This window comes from Myotis brandtii, unplaced genomic scaffold (genome assembly GCF_000412655.1).
Source record: "Myotis brandtii unplaced genomic scaffold, ASM41265v1 scaffold920, whole genome shotgun sequence".
NCBI classification, from domain to species: domain Eukaryota; kingdom Metazoa; phylum Chordata; class Mammalia; order Chiroptera; family Vespertilionidae; genus Myotis; species Myotis brandtii.
In genome coordinates, this window is record NW_005371792.1 from 1,302,808 (window position 1) to 1,323,338 (window position 20,531).

Below are 20,531 nucleotides of genomic sequence, written 5' to 3' on the forward strand. Positions count from 1 at the left end.
TCGGCCCTGCTCTGAGCCCGACCAGGGGCTGCACCTAGGGATTGGGCCTGCCCTCTGCCACCCGGGAGCAGGCCTAAGCCAGCAGGTCATTATCTCCTGAGGGGTCCCAGACTGGGAGAGGGCACAGGCCGGGCTGAGGGACCCTCCCCCCCCCCACCAGTGCACAAATTTTTGTGCACCGGGCCTCTAGTATATAATATTTATTTATTCTTAAATCTCCTCTGGGAGGCAGAGACCAACTTCATACATTTCTTTGTAGACTGGCATGACACTAGAATAATATATCAAAGGTAGTTGGCAAATGCCTAAAATGTTTCTTGACAAATCCTGTATGCTGTCACTTATATGTGGAATCTGAAAAAACAAACTCATAGGAACAGAGAATAGAGTAGTGGTTATCAGGGGCTGGGTAGCTGGGGGGATATTGAGAGATGTTGGTCGAAGGCTACAAACTTCTAGTCAGAAGATGAAGAAGTTCTGAGGACCTAAGGCAGGGCACTGAGATTATAGTTAACAATAATGTATCATGCACTTGAAAGTTAAGAGAGTTAAGAGAGTATATCTTAAATGTTCTCACTACAAAAACGAGATGGTAATTATGTGATGTGATGAAGGTGTTTGCTAACACAGTGGTGACATCATTTTGCAATATATGAATATCACATTAACACATTAAAGTCACATAGTGTTATATGTCAATCATATCCCCATAAAGGTGGAAAAAATAATTGTTTCTCTAACAAGATAACCATCTCCTTAAAATATTGAAATCTCTTCACAGGTTGAACTTGAGATATAGTTACATTACTTAGATATTAGGTTGATGATGCTTAAGTAATTAATAAAAAATAATTATGAAGTGTCTACAGAAGTGAGTAGTTGGTAGGTATTCAGCTCCTTGGTTGAAGTTTAAGCAACTTGTAGGTACAGCTCTTTCTTTTGCTATTTTCCCATGTTAGTGGAGACTGATGCCCTTGTTGGATGATAAGTATGATCTCTGGACCAAAAAAACACTAATTTGCCTCTTTTATTAATAGATCTCTTCTAGAGGATCCAGGACCCCAGATAGCACTATAACTTTGGTGCCATGTCCCTCTATATTCACTTAGTTCTCAATGAAGTCAGTATTTCCATTTCCGGTCATTCCGGTCGTTTTGGTCATTTGGTTGTAACAGTCTCTTAGGCTTTTATATATATAGGTCTGCATGTTCTTTTCTTGATGGCCTTTGAACACCACTTTTTCTGCAAGTTTCCCCTCAAATATTATTTCCCTGAGGAAAGAGTCAGATATTGTTTTTATTTAAACTCCTTACTGAAGGACATGTTTTTTATTGATGAGAGAGAGAGAGAGAGACAGAGAGAGAGGTGAGAGAGAAACATCTATCAGTTGCCACCCATAAATGCCCTGACTGGGGATTGAACCCGCAACCTGGGTATGTGTCTTGACGGATTGAACCTGCCATCTTTCTGTGTACAGGACGATGCTCCGAACAACTGAGCTACACTGGCCAGGGCCAGACATTCTTTTGATATCACTTGATAGGTACTCAAGTGTGACACTGTTATAGCCCAATCACATTGTAATTTATTTATCTGTAGAGGCCCATGTGAGAAAAGAATTCGTTTAGTATCTTTGTATCCTTAGATGTGGCACAACTGTAGCTTTAAAGACTTGATTTTAGTTTTCCAACAAATACTTGGATGAATGTATAGTTTCTATGAATGAAGTCTTACTCTCCATCTGCCAGGCATTATGCTGATGACAGGTATGCTGACATCAATGGGATAAGGTCATTGAGCTCAAGAAGTGCCCAGTGGGAAGTCAGATGGATAGCAGATGAGGGACAACAGTTTCATGTCATGAATGAACAGACTATTTCATTTACAGTTGAAGTATATCAGCAGTTAGGCTATTCATTTTTTTTAAAGAGGTAGATTAACAGTAACTTAAAATTCTGACTTCTAACTTAGTTGTTAATAAAAGCAGTTTTCTTATAAGTTTGTCTCTTGAGGAAGTGTTTTTTTATAGACCTAAATGTCAAGCTGTCATAGTGTCTTGTGAAAGGAGGTGAGCACTGTCTATATGTTTCAAGTGATTTACTGTATGTAGGGGGTTTGCATTAGTCGTAGGTGGAGCCTTGGGAGTGAGAACTGCACAAGTTGTCTGAGCTGAACTACTTTCTCTGTACTTTCTACATTTTGAGATAAAATGGAAGTCTTGGCTACCGATTCATAACATATTTGCAAAAGTTGAAGGATCTTTCCCTAGTTTTAATTTTTTAAATTCTAAGAATTTTTCCTTTTCTGATCCTATACAGGTTAACAATTGTAAGATCAAAAATATTAGTTAACTGAATATTGTGGTTTATATAGAATTACCAAGTATAGCATTTGATTGTAATATTAAACATAATTCAGTTTTTCTTTATTGATACAAGTCACTTTTACATTCTAGTAGGCCTTGGTGTTATTTGAGAACTAGCAATTCTTGTACCTTAAAGTCTAGAAATGCTTTTTAAGGCAGCAGGATTTTAATTGAGGGGGCTGGACTCACAGAGTAATTTTTGTTGCCTCAGGTGAATGGACTTGTTATTTTTCTGGAAGATTTTTTGGGATTTTTGTTATTGGAAGTAGAACATAAGCACATAAGCTTATTGTATTATATTTGTACCTGTGTTCTTTATTTAACCATGAAAGCACTTTTAATGTTATGAAAAATGCAAGCTAGAAGAAATTATAATTTTCTTTTCTGTGTATAAAGACCCTAAGCCCTTAAGATACAACTCTTCAAAATGTAGAAGCAATCCATGGACTATTTCCTGTGGCACATGAAATTTTGTAGTTCAGCAAATATAGTCAGGTTGTAAGAAATTTTATTTATTCTGAGTTTAGCTTTTTAAAAATTTATTTTATTGTTATTTTATTGCACATTTCCCTCATTCCTCCCCCTTTGCCTCCCCTCTACCCATCCCCTACCCAATCCCAGGCCTTCACTTGTCTAGTGTCTGTGTGTATGGGCTATGACTAACATACTTCTTAATCTCTTCTCCTTTTTCAACCATCCACCCCAACACCCCTCCCATATGTCAACCATCAAAATATTCTCTAAAGCCCTAACTGATTTGGCTCAGTGGATAGAGCGTCAGCCTGCAGATTCAAGGGTCCCAGGTTCAATTCCGGTCAAGGGCATGTACCTTGGTTGCGGGCACATACCCAGTAGGGAGTGTGCAGGAGGCAGCTGATCGATGTTTCTCTCTCATCGATGTTTCTAACTCTATCCCTCTCCCTTCCTCTCTGCAAAAAAATCAATAAAATATATTTTTTAAAAAAATGTTCTCTATATCTATGAGCCTGTTTCTGTTCTGCTTGTTCGCTTATTTTGATTTTTAGATTTAATTGTTGTTAGATATGCATTTATTGCCTCCTTTTTATTCTTATTCTTTTTTAAAATTATTTTTAAAGTATATTTTTATTGATTTCAGAGAGAAGGGAGAGGGAGAGAGAGATAGAAACATCAGTGATGAGAGAGCATCATTGATTGGCTGCCTCTTGCATGCCCCCTACTGGGGATCAAGCCTGCAACCTGGGCATGTGCCCTGACTGGGAATCGAACCATGACCTTCCTGTTCATAGGTCAACGCTCAACCACTCAGCCACGCTGGCTGGGCAATTTTTCTTATTCTTGATCTTATATTTTTTTCTTCTTCTTTTTAAAGAAGACTATTTAATATTTTATGTAATACTGGTTTGGTGGTGATGAACTCCTTTAACTTTTTCTTGTCTTGGAAGTTCTATATCTGACCTTCAATTCTAAATGATAGCTTTGCTGATTAGAATTATCTTGGTTGTAGGCCCATGCTTTTCATCACTTTGAATATTTCTTGCCACTCCCTTCTGGCCTGCAAAATTTCTGTTGAGAAATCAATTGACAGTCATATGGCGCTCCTTTGCAGGTAGCTAAATGCTTTACTCTTGCTGCTTTTAAGATTCTCTCTTTGTCTTTAACCTTTGGCATTTTAATTATGATGTGTTTTGGTGTAGGCCTTTTTGGGTTTGTCTTGTTTGGAATTCTCTGTGATTTCTGGACTTGTATGTTTATTTCTTTCACCAGGTAATGGAAGTTTTATGTCATTATTTTTTCAAATGGGTATTCAGTTTCTTGATCCCTTTCTTTTCTTTCTGGCATCCTTATGATGCAAATGTTGGTTCACTTGAAGTTGACCCAGAGGCTCCTTACGCTGTCTTCATATTTTTGGGTTCTTTGTGCTTTTTGCTATTCTGATCGGGTGTTTTCTGCCTCCTTATATTCCAAAGTCTTGATTTGATTCTCAGTGTCCTGTACTGTTGAATCCCTGTAAATTATTCTTTATTTCAGTTAGTGTATTCTTCATTTCTGACCGGTCCTTTTTATGTTGTTGGTGTTCTAAGTTCCTTGAAGTTCTCATTAAGTTCCTTGAGCATCTGTATAACCATTGTTTTAAACTCTTTATCTGGTAGTTGTCTTGCTTCCACTTCATGTATTTCTTTTTCTAGAGATTTCTTATATTCTCTTATTTGTGACATGTTTCTTTGTCTCTGCATTTTGGCTGTTTCCCTGGGTTTGCTTCTACGTATTAGGTAGCTCTTCTATGTCTCCTGGAATTGCTAGAGTGGCCATGTGTAGTAGGTGTCTTGTAGGGCCCAGTGGCTCAACCTCCCTAGTCACCTAGTTGGGCACTCCAGGTGCACTCCTATGTGAGCGTTGTGCACTGTCCTATTGTAGTTGACCCTTGGTTGATATTGGCATCAGTGGGAGGGATTGACCCCCAGGCCAATTAATTGTGGGGATTGGCTGAGACTACAGTGGGAGAGCTGCTGTGTAGGAGCTGATCCTATGGAGCAGGACTTGCTTCAATGGGGCTTTGGTACTCACTGAGTCTGCCCCTTGAGTGTGTCACTCGTGGGGGTGGTAGGGTTGTGATCCTGCTTGGTCAAAGCTGACCACCAGGTGCCTTGGTTCTGGAGCCTTCCTTTGCCCTGCCCAGGGCCACCAGCATAAGGTACAAAGCAATCTGAAGATGGCTGCTACTTATATTGGGCTTGGAGGTGCCCAGGAGAAACCAAGCTACAGACCAAGGTGGGCTGCCACTAGTGCTGGGCCTAGGGCATGCCGAGGTAAGATGCTGCTTGTTTGAGAGATTTTAGTAAAGTCCAAAGCATGAGACAAGAGAGGCCAGTTGTGTAGAAGAGCTACTGGAAATGGCTTGGATGAGCCTGCAAGTAGGGAGGAGCGGGGTCTCAGGAAATCACCAAGGTGGGGCAAAAGTCTCAGCCAGGTTGATGGATATTCAGATATAGTGCCCTGCCTGCCAGCTCAGTGGTAGGGATGGCTCAGCAAAGAAACAATGGCCTCTGCCAGCACTTCTCTCTGGGAGAAAGCTCCCTCTACAGCTCTCACTCTGATTTCAAGCAATTTAGTTCCCCCCCAAATATACCAGGTTCCTTTCAAGCTGTCACTCCAGTGCTGGAGGTCAGAGGGAGTATGTCTGAGTAAGGCCCTTTAAGAGGGAATTACCTGAGGCCTGCAGCCTCTGTGTCACTCAGTCACAATCCATGCTGGTTTTTACGGCCAGAAGTTGTGGGGACTGTACTGAACCCCTTGGCTGGATGGCTTGGTGTGGGGCTGTGACCCCTCATTCCTTAGGGAAACCCCACAGCCAAGATATCCCTCTTGATTTTAAACTACCACATGAGGGTGTGGGACCAACCGGTTTGAGATTCCCACCCTGCATCTCTGCCCCTCCTACCAGTCTTGATGTGCTTCTTTTTTAATTCCCTAGTTGTAGGACTTCTATTCAGCTAGATTTCAGGTGGTTCTGAATGATAGTTGTTCTGTATATTTCAGTTGTAATGTTGATGTAGTTGTGGGAATTGGTGATTACCATGTTTACCTACACTGCCATCTTGACCAGAACTCCCGAATTTATTTTTCTTTTTAATTTTTAAAAATTGATTTGAGAGAGAGAGATGTGAGAGGGAAACAAACATAGATTGGCTACCTCCTGCATGCACCCCTACCAGGGATTGTGCTCTGACCTGCAATAGAACTGCGATGCTCAACCACTGAACAACACTGGCTGGGCCATAATTAAAATTTTTAATAGTGGCAAAGAACATTATTGTTGAAGGGACATAAATTTAATTGGTATTAGAATTTTTTAGTGATGGTGATGTAAAGATTTGGCATAGGAAGAAGTTTTAGTGAAGGAATTTTCAGGCAGATAGTAATCAAATCAGGAGAGCATAGTTTTATAAGCCAAGAGAGAAGGGGGATTTATGAGGAAGAGATGATCAGTAGAATCAAATTAAAGGAAAAACAATAAGGTTAACTAAGAAAAGGACAAAACAGTATGTACTGGTTTAAGTAATTATAATGGTAGTTTCAATGGAGGAGTTGGATCAGGAGCCAAACTGCAGTGCATATCATCTGTCTTGTTTTCTCCCACACTGGCTAACTGGACAGATAAATATTATTCTTATCAATTTTGGCTGGTATTATTGTTAGTGAATGCAACATATGCTGAAGGGCAATCTTGTAAAGTGACAATGTTACATGAGTGGTGACTGATGTTTTTATTTTAATAGGTGACTTTCTCAGCTAGCTTTGAACATCAATTCTGTGAAACTAAAATTAATGTGAAATGCTTCTTAATAAAGGAACTCTTTTTCAATTAGATTTTGACTTCTTTTAATTTCACATTGATTGTAAGAACTTCTTTGTGAAACTGGCCACTTACTTGGCTACCAAAGTTTTAGACTATAGAAAGCTCTCAAAAAATATTTGATGGTTTTTTTTACTCTATTTGTTAACTAATATTGTTGACTGTGTTATTGCCTCACTCCTTAAAGCATGGTAGGTGGGGACAACAAACCAAGCCGTAGATAGTTTATTCTGCCCTGCACTCTAGCAGGGCACTACTAAAGTATTGTCTAATTTCCAGGACCTTTTTATACAATGGAGTAGACTAGGCAAGGGAATATTAATACACTAGCGGTCCCATGCACGAGATTCATGTACAGGTGGGGTCCCTAGGCCTTGTTGGCGATCAGGGCCGATTGGGGCCTTCTAGCTGCCAGCTGGGGCCTTCCTTCTGGCTGCTGGCTGGGGCCTTCCCTCCCGTGGCACCTCACCTTGGCCGGCCCCACCTTCCTGCCAGCAACTGGCTGCTGACTGGGGCCTTCCTGCCAGCCACCGGCTGCCAGTCAGGGCTTTCCTGCTGGCTGCCAGTTGCTAGCCAGGGCCTTCCTGCCCGCTGCCGACCAGGGCCTGCCGGAAGTGGGAGGGATTATGGGAGGTTGGCTGGCCACGGGAGGTTGGCTGTGGGAGTGCACTGACCAATAGGGGACAGCTCCTGCATTGAATGTCTGCCCCCTAGTGGTCAGTGCACATCATAGCAACCGGTCATTCTGGCATTCCGGTCGCTTAGGCTTTTATATAGTATATAGATAAACTACATGTATTGATTTTAGCTCTTGGGAAGGAGAAAAATCCTCTATGCTTCTAGGTTCTTCTGGCTGGTCTAAGAATTAAATTGCCATGAGACAGATTTACAGAAGAAAAAACAACTTAATTACATATGTACTGGGGCTCCATAGGAACATGGGGCCCAGAGATGGTCAGCAATTGGGGCTTATATGCCATTATGAACTAAGAAGAGGGGTAGAAGTCTGCTACTTCAGAGGGGAGGAAGGCAGTTCACATGAGATGAATAAACATGTGTTTACTGGGCCATGAGTAGACAATGGGATACAGAGAGGACTTTGGTCTCTAAGCCCTATCACACCTAACTTATACTCTTTGTAGTTATCTCTGGTGAAAGCTCTTTCTAGACTAGGCTGTTTATCTAAATTCTCTTAGGCAGTTAAGGGGGAGGTAAAAAGCCCTTCCTGAGTCTTTTGTTTCTTAAAAAGAATCAGCCTAAAATAAACTCATGATGAAGAGACATATTTTGGGGTGGTAAATTCCTGTTTCCCAACACAGCCAAAATCAAAGGAGAAGCCATAGAGTGAGTCTAATAGAAGCTTTCTTCGTGTAAAAAAATATTTTTATTGATTTTTAGAGACAGAGGAAGGAAGAGGGAGAGAGAAAGAGAAACATCGATGTGAGAGTGCAACATCAATTGGCTACCTTCTGCACTTCCCCTACTGGGGATCGAGCCCACCACAGGGGCATCTGGCCTGACTAGGAATTGAACCAGCAACCTTTTGATACACAAGGCCCAACCAACTGAGCCACACTGGGCAGGGCCAATCTTTCTTTAGCATACAGATTCAACTCTTTTATATGTATTCCTCTTTGGACCATAAATTCCCTCCTTATTTTGCCTCAGATCATCCTGAAGGGTGAATCTACTTGATCACATGTGTCTCTGTTTCTAATTACTACATAATACATTGTGTGTGTATGTGTGCGTATGTGTGTATGAATTTTTCATTATAATTGCATTACTATGAGGTAGAGTTCTTTTTTTCCATAGCATCTAGGAATAAATATGAACTTAGAAAACTAAACAAAGACCTTTAACTCTATCTGCTCAGACTTCTACTCCACTCCTGGCTGTTCTTACCTTTGTTACAGGTGAAAGAATGCAAACCATTTCACAGTTCTGCCATTTTAAATTTCTTGTTTTTGTCTCTCCCTGGGGACCTATAGGACTTCCCCCGAGACTGCTAACTTAAGTCCTCTCTTTTCCCTAGATAACCTGACACATTTCCTCATATACCACAGATGCCCTTTCTGGTTGATATTTACCACTTAACAAATGAATTTTGATAAGTAAGATGGCATATTGGATGGACATAATATAGAGCCAATCTTATAGTTACCTTTATAAAGATCCTTTAACAATGAGGGAAATCATTAAGGAAAAGGTTTTATTTGTGCTAATTACAGCAAATGGAGTAGGGTGTTGAAAAGAAAAGTTAGATTAGCAGCAAAATTAAAAAGTTATTGCTCCATGCGCCGGGGGAGGAATGAATAGGTGAAACAGAGAGAATTTTTAGGGCACGGAAACTACTCTGGATGAGACTTTAATGGTGGACACATGTCATTACACATTTGTCATAACCCAAGGAATACAATACCAAGAGTTAACCCTAATGTAAACTCTGGACTATGGGTGATAATGTTGTGTCATTGTAGGTTCATTGATTGTAATGCATGTACTGCTGCAGTGCACTATGTTGATAGTGGAAAGGGGGCTTTGTGTGTAGAGGTGAAGGGGGGTATGTAGAAAATATCTTTACATTCTGCTCAATTTTTCCTTTGAACTTAAAACTATTCTAAAAAAATAAAGTCTGTTTAAAAACATACAAAATAGTTTATGCTCATTAACATTTTAGAACCATCCAGAAGATGAAATGTACTTTCTCTGACTCAAGATGAATGAGTTAACCTATTTGGGAGATTTGTCTATCTCTCATGTTTCACTCTCTAGCTATGTCATTTAATAAGTACTTAAAAGCTTTAAATTTAGTTGTTTATATTATTCTTCACTAACATTTGCTTCCCATTTACCTCTAGGATTGAAGTTCGAGGAAATTCAAGAAAGATTTGGTGAAGAGTTCTTTAATATATGCTTTGATGAGAACGAGAGAGTCCTTCGAGCTGTCGGTGGCACGTTGCAGGACTTCTTTAATGGCTTCGATGCTTTGTTGGAACACATTAGAACTTCTTTTGGAAAACAGGCCACTCTGGAGTCACCATCATTCCTATGCAAAGAGCTCCCTGAAGGTGCTCTCATGCTCCACTACTTCCACCCTCACCAGACTGTGGGCTTTGCGATGCTGGGGATGATTAAGGCCGCAGGAAAGAAGATCTATCGGCTGGATGTGGAAGTGGAACAGGTGGCAAATGAGTTATGCTCTGATGGCTCAAACCCAGGCAACTGTAGCTGTCTCACTTTTCTTATCAAGGAATGTGAAAATACTACTATCTGGAAGAACCTTCCACAGGGAACCTCCCAAGTCCCTGAGGACCTCAGAATTAGCATCAACACCTTCTGCAGAGCCTTTCCTTTCCACTTGATGTTTGACCCCCACATGGCAGTCCTTCAGCTGGGGGAAGGCCTGCGGAAGCAGCTTCGATGCGACACTCACAAAGTGCTCAAGTTTGAGGACTGCTTTGAGATCGTTTCTCCGAAGGTGACTGCCACCTTCGAAAGGGTCCTGCTGCGACTGTCCACCCCATTTGTGATTAGGACCAAGCCCGAGGCTTCTGGCACGGAAAATAAAGACAAGGTAAGTGGCCGTGAGCTTGAGGTGGGTGATGGGAACTAGAAGAGTGCATAATTATTTCAGTAAATTACATGCTGGCTGTACTTGTAATTATTTAGGCAAGAGAGCTTAAAGTGCCATTTAGAAAATTACTGGTCCCTGGATGTATGTAATAAGATTTGGCCCTATTCCCAGCCATTTTGCATAGTGTTTGCCTCTTCCATTAATTTATTTCAGCATATAAAAAGAAGACATTTATTAATATGAGCCATAGTAATTATAAAAATGATAAGGTTCACTAAAAATCTGGTATTGTAAACCCATGAATATATCCACTGATTGAAGACAAATTATGAGAGAAAAGGTAACCCTGGTTTCAGCATTGTGGGACTTGCTTGCCTTATCCTTAAATAAATATAGGTCAGGAATTAGCTACACTTTGAATATGTTCTGTTCTAAATTTCATAATCTAGGAACATCTGGTTTACATTCTAGTTTTGTCTTAACATGCAGAATAATGTATTTTCTAAAAGTTGGAAATGAAGCAACTATCTCAGCGTTTCAATTAAATTTTAATATTGAAATAAAGACTCATTTCCTTGAACAGTGGACCTAGGAATGTTTATTGTGAATTTTTTTGAAACCCTTTTGGGAACATCTGGATTATAAATTATAAATAAATATGAAAAGACAACAGAAGTACATCTTAAGTAGTTGAGTGTAAACAAATCTATTCCCTCAGGTAAATTTTATTTTTAGAAAAAAGTCAACATTAAAATAAATAGTAAGATATAAAGAAAAATTAGCTATGACTATTTTAAATTCGGTAATGTAATTTCAGTAATTAAAAGGAAAACTAATGCTAATGATCAGAGTAGACATTTGAATGTACATTTAGTTTTCAATAGAGATTTTTTTCCATATTTTGTATCAAGATAAATAAAGATGTGTTAGGCTTGTTCCCAATCATTTTGGGAAAGCTGTTGGCTTCCAGAAATGAATTGGTTTCTCTGGGCCAAAAGAAGAGTTGCAGAAACAATTAAAAACTCAGTGAATGAATAATCTACACATATTCTAAAGTGCCTGCAATAAAAAAGGAAATAGTTTCCTAAAGGATTTTAAACAACATTAGTTTCATAACTGATTCATTTTTATAATTTTGAAAATCAATGGAAAATTTTTAAACAAAATATTAGAAAAAGATGGAAGGATGCACAACCATTTAGTACAGGGGTCCTCAAACTACGGCCCGCGGGCCACATGCGGCCCACTGAAAACATTTATCCGGCCCGCCGGGTGTTTTTGCCGCCACTGCCTGTCCTGCTTAGCAGCTGACTCGTCCCGGGCCTGCAGTGCGCATGTGTGGAATGTCTGAGGGACAGTGAACTGGCCCCCTGTTTAAAAAGTTTGAGGACCTCTGATTTAGTATAACTGAATCAGGTGATTTAGGAAAAATCATCCAGTCGTATTTTCATCATATAAGTTCAGAGACTAGAAAACATCTAAGGAAAGCCTGAAGATTCCATTTTAGTACATTTTTGGATATTTTAGTCTGAATGAACTATATTATTCCTATTTGATTACACATGATGTTTTAAATAATATTTTTCACATGTGCAAAATATCCTATCTAATAAAGAGGTAATATGCAAATTGACCATCACTCCAGCACACAAGATGGCCACCCTGTGGTCAAAGATGGCTGCCCCCATGTGGACACAAATGGTCGGCAGAGGAGAGCAGTTGGGGGTGACCAGGCCTGCAAGGGAGGGCAGTTAGGGGTGACCAGGCCTGCAGGGGAGGGCAGTTGGTGGGGACCCAGGCCTGCAGGGGAGGGCAGTTGGGGGGGACCCAGGCCTGCAGGGGAGGGCAGTTGGTGGGGACCCAGGCCTACAGGGGAGGGCAGTTGGGGGGCACCCAGGCCTGCAGGGGAGGGCAGTTAGGGGCAATCAGGCTGTCAGGAGAGCAGTTAGGCGTCAATCAGGCTGGTAGGGGAGTGGTTAGGGGGTGATCAGGCTGGCAGGTAGAAGCGGTTAGGGGCAATCAGACAGGTAGGCAGGCGAGAGGTTGGGAGCCAGCAGTCCTGGATTGTGAGAGGGATGTCCGACTGCCCATTTAGGCCCGATCTCACCCGGTGGGATGAGGCCTAAACTGGCAGTTGGACATCCCTCATGGGGTCTCAGATTGGAGAGGGTTCAGTCTGGGCTGAGGGACACCCCACTCCCATGCACAAATTTGTGCACTCGGCCTCTAGTATAATCAATAATTGCTATCCATTTTGAAGCTCTTTAGATTGGAAGATAGTTGTTAAATGTGTATTTTTGTCCCTATTTGTAGCTGTGTTAAAACCGGAATTATTATAGATTTGTACCATAGGGAATATTAAAGCTGTTGATTCTGTCTTAAAGAAGTACAATATTTGGCTAGGAGGATTTGCAGCATCTTTGGCCTTTAGAATGGAAGTTAATATTTTTGAAATGGGCCTACAGTAGAATGTATTATTACCAATGTTAATTGCTTTATATTTTTTGGTAGACTTGAGAAAAATTAATTCAATTTAAAGTTACTGCTTCAGATTCCCCCCACCATTCATAATTCATCTGGCTGGTATTTCTATTTAATTTGTATACCAGGGTAAGAAATAGACATAATGAAATGATGACTCAAATGTCAAGGCCCCCTGCCAGTTCCAATAATAAGGGACTGTGCTTATTGAGAAGATGCAATTATAATTTAAACATGTTAGTGGCAGTTTAAAAATAAAGCAATAGGCAGGATTTTCAGTTAGAATAAGAATAACAGTCTAGCTATCCTATATTAGCATTTCTGCTTTTTACCTGGGTTTACCAGGATGGATTATTTGTGAGGCTATAGTTGGCCCAAATGGGAACCATAATTAATAAAGTTGTGACATGGAGTCTTAACTAGATAGATAACATTTTTACATTATTATGTTGCCAAATTCCAAATTTGTAGTTACTTAAACCATGGAAAGAAGAAAGAAAAATCAGGGTTAAAAATTATGATTCTGTTGATAAAGTTGACCTTGATATTCATTATTTTCCCCATAATAGCTCCCTGTTATTTCATGTTTCTAATTCTTTAGTGGGCTTTGATAATAAAGTGCTTCTTAAAAATAATTTAGGATATTTATTTCTTACTCTAACAGTGAAGGCTTTTATAGTAATTTAAATATTTTGGCTATTCATTTTAATACCTATGAGCCACCACCCCTGTTGTCAAAAAACAACAACAAACCAAACCAACAAAACATGAAGTCAAATGACAGTAAATCATTTGCAAATTGAACTATAATGCTTTAGCTAAACCATGATCTTTATCATTTTGTGTTGTCAGTCAGTGGTTAATTGCATGGTGAGGGGTGGGGCATGCTTGTGAGCAATTTGATGAGATACTGATGAAACAGAAAATCATCATTGTAGTTTTAAAGAGTTATAAAGACATAAGGGTTGGTTACCAAGAAGCAAGAATGTCACCAACAGGCAACTGATGGCAGTAATTGTGGCCAGGTTTTAATTGAACAGAATTTTGAGGTAGAATGAACTCTTCCAGATGGCTTGAACAAGCTTTGATTTCCATTTTATTTTTTTCCCTCTACATCTTCTCCAAGTGATCATCCATGCCTCACATATTCTTCTTTCTCAATTTTATTTTTTCCCATATGGCATTCCTATGTTTTTGTTTTTCTTTAAGCTCAACTTCCTTTTTTTTCATCATCTTCTCTTATCAGATGTCAGGCATTAAATATGAATTAATTGGTTAATTATTTTATTATTTAAAAAATTTTGTTGTTAAGTTTCACCCGAGGATATCTTTTCCATTGATTTTTAGAGAGAGAAGAAGAGAGAGAGGAAGAGAAAGAGAAGGAAACATCAATGTGAGATAGACACATCAATTGGTTGCCTCCTGAACCTGCCTGACCAGGGCCTGGGTCCAACTTGCAACCCAGGAATGTGCCTTTGACTAGGAATCGAACCACTGATCCTTCAGTATGCAGGCCCACACTTGAACCACTGAGAGAAACCAGCCAGGGAAGTTCATTATTTTAAAAAACAGATTCAGCGTTGGGAATTAAGACTGAATTGGCTATCCATGTTATTGTGCTGTGTATCTTTCAGGTCATTCTAATCTAATATTGTTCTGAGAATTTGGAAGTTTATCACATAGGTCTTTTGAGGCATTGTGGTAGTTTAAGAAGAAATTTTTGCAGTCCAATATGCAGTTTAGGTATTAACATTTGGTCACATAAACCTAACTCATTGACATTGACTCCAAAGCGATTTTTTTTTGTATGTAAGAGACTGCGTTTGTAGTAGGACTATTATAAATTAGTGGAATGGCACATAGTCTCCCTCTCTGCATTGTGGGTTGTGAGGTGTGGGGCAAGTGGCCACAGACTGAGAGAGAGGTATCTCTGACAATCATGATTTTAGTAAGTCTCATAATCTCTGAGCCTCAAATTTATTCATTTGGAAATTAAGGAACCTAGACTAATAATTAATATTTTTACTCATTAGAAGTCATTCTTAGCAATATATAAATTTATATGAATTCAGTTGATCATGAAGCTTTCTATCATTCCTGTAATTCAACGAATTCAGATGCATTTTTAGAGAGGCAGAGGGGAATCTGACTCTTCAACCATAGAGAGCTCATTCTGTTATCAAGGCTAAGTTAAAATAATTCCCTGGCAGCTTACGCTGTCAAATAACTCAGAAAGTTATTTGTGAGGATTAAATGACACACTCCATGTAAAGTTCTTATTAAATCTTCAGCTCTAGGTGAAGTGTTAAATAAATGTTCATTATTTTCACTTCTACCATGATTAGCATTATTGTTTCTTTCTACTTGTATCATTGCTCCTATCCAGTTTCTGCTTCATTTCTTGCCACTGGAGGTGGTCAGCATGTTTAATAATTTTAGAGAAATAACAAGCATACCTAACATCTTCACAAAATATGACTTGGGCCCTGCTTCTTGTCTTTTTTAAAAATTGATTTGAGAAAGAGAGGGAGAGAGAGGTAGAGAGAGAGAGATCCATTAGCTGTTGTTCCACTTACATATGCGTTCATTAGTTGCTTCTCATCTGTGCTCTGACCGGGCAATCACACCTGCAACCTTGGTGCATGGGGAGGACGCTCCAATCAACTGAGCAACCGGCCAGGGCTTGTCTTCTTAATAGACTGGAAGACGCCCTTGTCACTTATTCTGTAGGAACTCTGGATCTGTTTTCTATGTAGACTATCATATCATTGCTTTAAAATTCCTAGCCTCCTTTTCAGTTCAGAACCAAGTTTCTATTACCTGTGTCTACTAACGTCTCTCATGCTCCTTTGTTACAGCACTTGGCTGTGCCACTGGCTTCTAAAATAAAATGGACTTGTTATCTTAGGCACAATCTGAAACAGCCATGGATTTTGAGAAACAATAAGAATGTGAACTCTGTTGACATTTTTTTTTCTTAGTAGCAACGCTTCAAAGAACTTTAATAACACTGTGGAAGGAGTCCAGCATTGGAAGTACATCATCTCTAGGACAGAGCAATGGCATCGTTACTCATCTTCCTGTAGTCCTCAGGTTTGGAACTGAAGAAGAGCATCACAACACATTTCTTTTTCGATCCCCAGAAATATCCTCATATTTGTTTTATTAATTAGAAGCCGTGAAACAAATACTGGGAAATAATTTCCAAAGAATAAGGGAAGAATTAACCTCTGATATCTGTGGTCAAATCAATTTTCAAAATGCTTTTTAATCTTTTCCAGACGCATGCCCCATGCTTTCTGACATGATGATTGAAAAGTTTAAAATATATTTATTCATCGTACCATGCCATAATGACACTGTTGAAAGACAAGTTTCATCGGGCTGTCAGGAATAGATTCTTTGACTTCAACTTTAATTTAATTTGGGGAAATGTGAGCTTTTCTTCTCTGTTTGGATCATAATATTCTTTAGAAAGTTTCAAATATTGAACAATATTTTTAGTGATGGACAACATGACAGAACTTTCTTTAAAATTGGCATTATAGAACATAGACATAACATCATTAAAGTTATCAAATATTTTGCTCTTGCAATTATAAATGGGATTTATTAATTTTTGTGTTGTTAATTTTTCTCTAGAACTGTTCCCTTAGAGTAGGCTAGACAAATTGAGGTTCTGATGCAGTTATTACTGCGGTTCATCCTGGCTCTCTCTCGATTTTTTTATGCCTATAGTGTTAGCATTACTGTGTAGTGCTATGTTACTGTACAGTTACTGTATTCTCTATGTCAGAGGATAGGTAGATGATTATATAGGGAATTATAAATTTCTTGGAATGATCCTATGCTTAAAGTGCACATTTTGCCATGTTTTTATTTTTGTTAGCAGGAAATATTACAGTCCTGAATTCAGAAGGGAGAAGACTAGATATTATTTAGTTATTAGAGGCCCAGTGCACGAAATTTGTTCACTCGGGGGCAGAGGTCCCTCAGCCCAGGCTGTGCCCTCTTGCAGTCCAGGGTCCTTGGGGGATGTCCGACTGATGGCTTAGGCCCGCTCCTGCCTATGCCATCAGTCGGACATCCTTAGTGCTGCTGCGGAGGCGGGAGAGGCTCCCGCCACCGCCGCTCCACTTGCCAGCCATGAGCCCGGCTTCTGGCTGAGCGGCACTCCTCCAGTGGAAGCGCACTGACCACCAGGGGGCAGCTCTTGCGTTAAGCATCTGCCCCCTGGTGGTTAGTGTGCATCATAGTGACTGGTCATTCCACCGTTTGGTCGATTTGCATATTAGCCTTTTATTATATAGGATAGTGTTGTAGGTTCTGATGTGGGTGGAAATTAGCCCCTTGGTTAAAAATTGTTTACAATCTTCCATTAATTCTTCCCTTTCAACTTAGAATCATTTAGGTGGTAACTTAAGTATCAATAAGTTAAAAACCAAAGAGCTGTTAATGGTATTCTCTTCATTCACATTAACATTTTTGTAAGTATTAAGTGAAATAATTTTTAATAAATGTTTATAACTGGGCAACTATCACAACAATTTTAGAACATCTTATTACCACCCAAAGGCTTCTTTACCTATTTGCAGTTAATCCCTGCTTCTACTCCCAACCCCAGACAACCACTGTCCTACTTTCCTTTTATAGAGTTGCCTTTTCTAGACATTTCCTATAAATGCAATCATACAATATGTAGTCTTTCTTTAAAATAATGTTTTTGAGGTTTATTCATGTGGTTGCACTTAGGCGCAATTTGCTCATTTTTAATAGTGAACAGTATTCCATTGCATAGATATACCACTATATTTTTTACCCATTCATCAGAAGATTGACACTGAATTGTTTTCAGATTTTGGCTATTACCAGTAATGTTTCAATGAACATTTGCATACAGGAGCTTGTGTTGAATACATTTCCATTCTTCTTGGGTAGATTATTATGACAGGAACTGCTGTGTTATATGCTAAGTATATGTTTAACTTTTATGAGAAATTGCCACACTGTTTAAGAAGGAGGCTATGCCATTTCACATTTGACCAGCAACATATGAGAGTTCAAGTTTCTTCAAAACCTCACCAACACTGGGTATTGTCACCTTTTTTGGTCATACCCATCCTAGTGGGTACAAAGTGGAATCTTGAGTTTTAATTTACATTTCCTCAATGTCTAATGATTTAAGCATCTTTTCTTGTGCTTAGTAGCCATTGGTATAATTTCTCTGATTAAATGTCCTAGCGAAATGTTTTGCTCATATTTAATTGTGTTGTTTGTCTTTCTATTTTTGAATTGTAGCTTTTAAAAAAATCCTCACCCAAGGATATGTTTACTAGTTTTGGGGGGGGGAGAGAGAAAACAAAACAAAACATAACTGTATGAAACATTGATCAGTTGCTTCCCATACACACCCCCACTGGGGATCAAACCCATAACCTAGGTATGTGCCCTGACCAGGAATCAGACGGGCAACTTTGTGGTGTATGGGATGATGCTCCAATCAACTGAGCCACTGGGCCAGAACTGAATTGTATTTTAAAAATATATATAGCCCTAGCCAGTTTGGATCAGTGGATAGGGTGTTGGCATATGGACTGAAGGGTCCTGGGTTTGATTCCAGCCAAGGGCACATGCCCGGGTTGCAGGCTCGATCCCCAGTAGGGGATGTGCAGGAGGCAGCTGATTAATGATTCTCTGTCATCATCGATGTTTCTCTCCTCTCTCTCTCTTTCTCCCCCCTACCTCTCTAAAATCAATAAAGAAATATATTTAAACCAAGAGTAGTTCAAAACTTTAGAAAATATTTAAAAAATAAATAAAAACATACATTATGGACATTACATTGAATTAAAAAGGTACTGTATTTTGAAGGACAATTTTAATTCCTTTTTTTTAAGTTATTCAAATGTAAGTTTATTATAGTTAAAAGTGGTTTTTTTTTGTCTAAAGTTTTACATATGTCTCTTTTTTCCCCCCGATTGACCCCCGCTCCCCCAGCCATTCCCACCCTGGGCAAGCCCCCACTGTCCCAGTGTCTGTGTCCATTGGTTATGCTAATATGCATGCATACAAGTCCTTTGGTTGCTCTCTAACCTCCTCCCTTCCCCTGCCTTTTGTCTATAGATCTATTCTTGTTCATCAAATTATGTTGATCATTATATCCCACATATGAGTGATATTTATCTTTCTCCGACTGGCTTATTTTGCTTAACATAATGCTCTCCAGTTCCATCCATGCTGTTGCAAATGGTAAAAGTTCCTTCTTTTTTATTTTGATGGTACCAATATTTTCTTTTATGGATCATGCTTTTGGTATGATATCTAATACATTTTTGTAACTCAAGACTATAGACATTTTCTCTTATTTTTTTCTAGAAGTGTTATAATTTTAGTTCTTAAATTTAGGTCTGTGATCCATTTTGAGGCATATTTGTGTATGCCATGAGGAGTTAAGTTTTCATTGTTTGTTTGCATACAGACATCCAACTGTCTCAATACATTTTATTGAGAAAGCTCTAATTTTACCATTCTATTGCCTTTGCAACTTTTTAAAAAATTAATAACCACAAAATTTCCTCTAGCCTTTCTATTCTATTTTTAAAAATATTTAACTTTATGCTGATAATTCAGTTTTTTGATTACTGTATCAAAGTTAAGCTTTTCAATTGGATATGTTAAGTGCTTCAAGTTTGTTCTTTTTCAAAATTTGTTTTAACTATTCTAGGTTCTTTACATTTCCACATAAATATTAGAATCAATTTGCCAATTTCTAAAAAAGCTTCCAGAATTTTGATAGGGATTGTGCTAAATCTATAGATCAATTTAGAAATAATAGGCATCTTAACAATAATGAGTCTTTCATTCCATGAAGATACTTTTCTCAATTCATTTAGATCTTTAATTTTTGTCAAAAATGTTTTACAGTTTTCAGTGTTAGAGGCCTTGCATTTTTTGTTAAATCTATTTTTGGTTTTGTTTGTTAATCCTTACACGAGGACATTTTTTCCCAATTATCCTATCTAATAAAAGAGAAACATGGTAATTAGCGTATGACCGCTACCCTTCCCATTGGCTAATCAGGGCAATATGCAAATTAACTGCCAGCCAAGATGGCGGTTAACCGCCAACAAAGATGGCGGCTAACTTGCATATGTAGGCACAATGCTGGGAGGCGAAAGGGAAAGGACGGAAGAAGCCCCCTGCCACTGACGGTGATCGGTAACCCAGGCGCCTTTGCTGCCCCGACCAGTGATAGCGGGAAGCAGGGGTGGAGCCAGCAATGGGAGCTGGGCAGGGACGGAGCCGGCAGTCCGGGGAGCTAGGGATCCCTTGCCCAGGCCTAAAGCCTTGGCCAAAGACGTTAGGCCTGGGCAGGGGTGGAGCCTGCAATCGTGGGGAGCTGGGGGTCCCCTACACAGACCTAATGCCTTGGCCAGAGGCGTTAGGCCTGGGCAGGGGCGGAACCAGCCATCACAGGGAGCAGGGGCGGAATCAGTGATCCTGGGCAGCTGGGGGTCCCCTGCCCAGGCCTAAGGCCTCGGTCAGAGGCATTAGGTCTAGGCAGGGGCAGAGCGCGAGATCGCGGGGAGCTGGGGGTCCCCAGCCCAGGCCTAATGCCTTGGCCAGAGGCGTTAGGCCTGGGCAGGGGCGGAACCAGCCATCACAGGGAGCAGGGGCGGAATCAGTGATCCTGGGCAGCTGGGGGTCCCCTGCCCAGGCCTAAGGCCTCGGTCAGAGGCATTAGGTCTAGGCAGGGGCAGAGTGGGAGATCG

General features: G+C 39.8%; 1 protein-coding gene across 1 annotated transcript in view; it reads left to right on the forward strand.

Annotated features, from left to right (window-relative positions):
* The window catches only part of GUCY1A2 (guanylate cyclase 1, soluble, alpha 2), a 296,176-nt gene that overhangs the window by 73,149 nt on the left and 202,496 nt on the right, over positions 1 to 20,531 (forward strand). Inside the window, exon 6 of the mRNA XM_014532888.1 lies at positions 9,563 to 10,278. Coding sequence (XP_014388374.1) covers positions 9,563 to 10,278 — 716 coding nt within the window. The remainder of the gene's footprint in view (positions 1 to 9,562; positions 10,279 to 20,531) is intronic.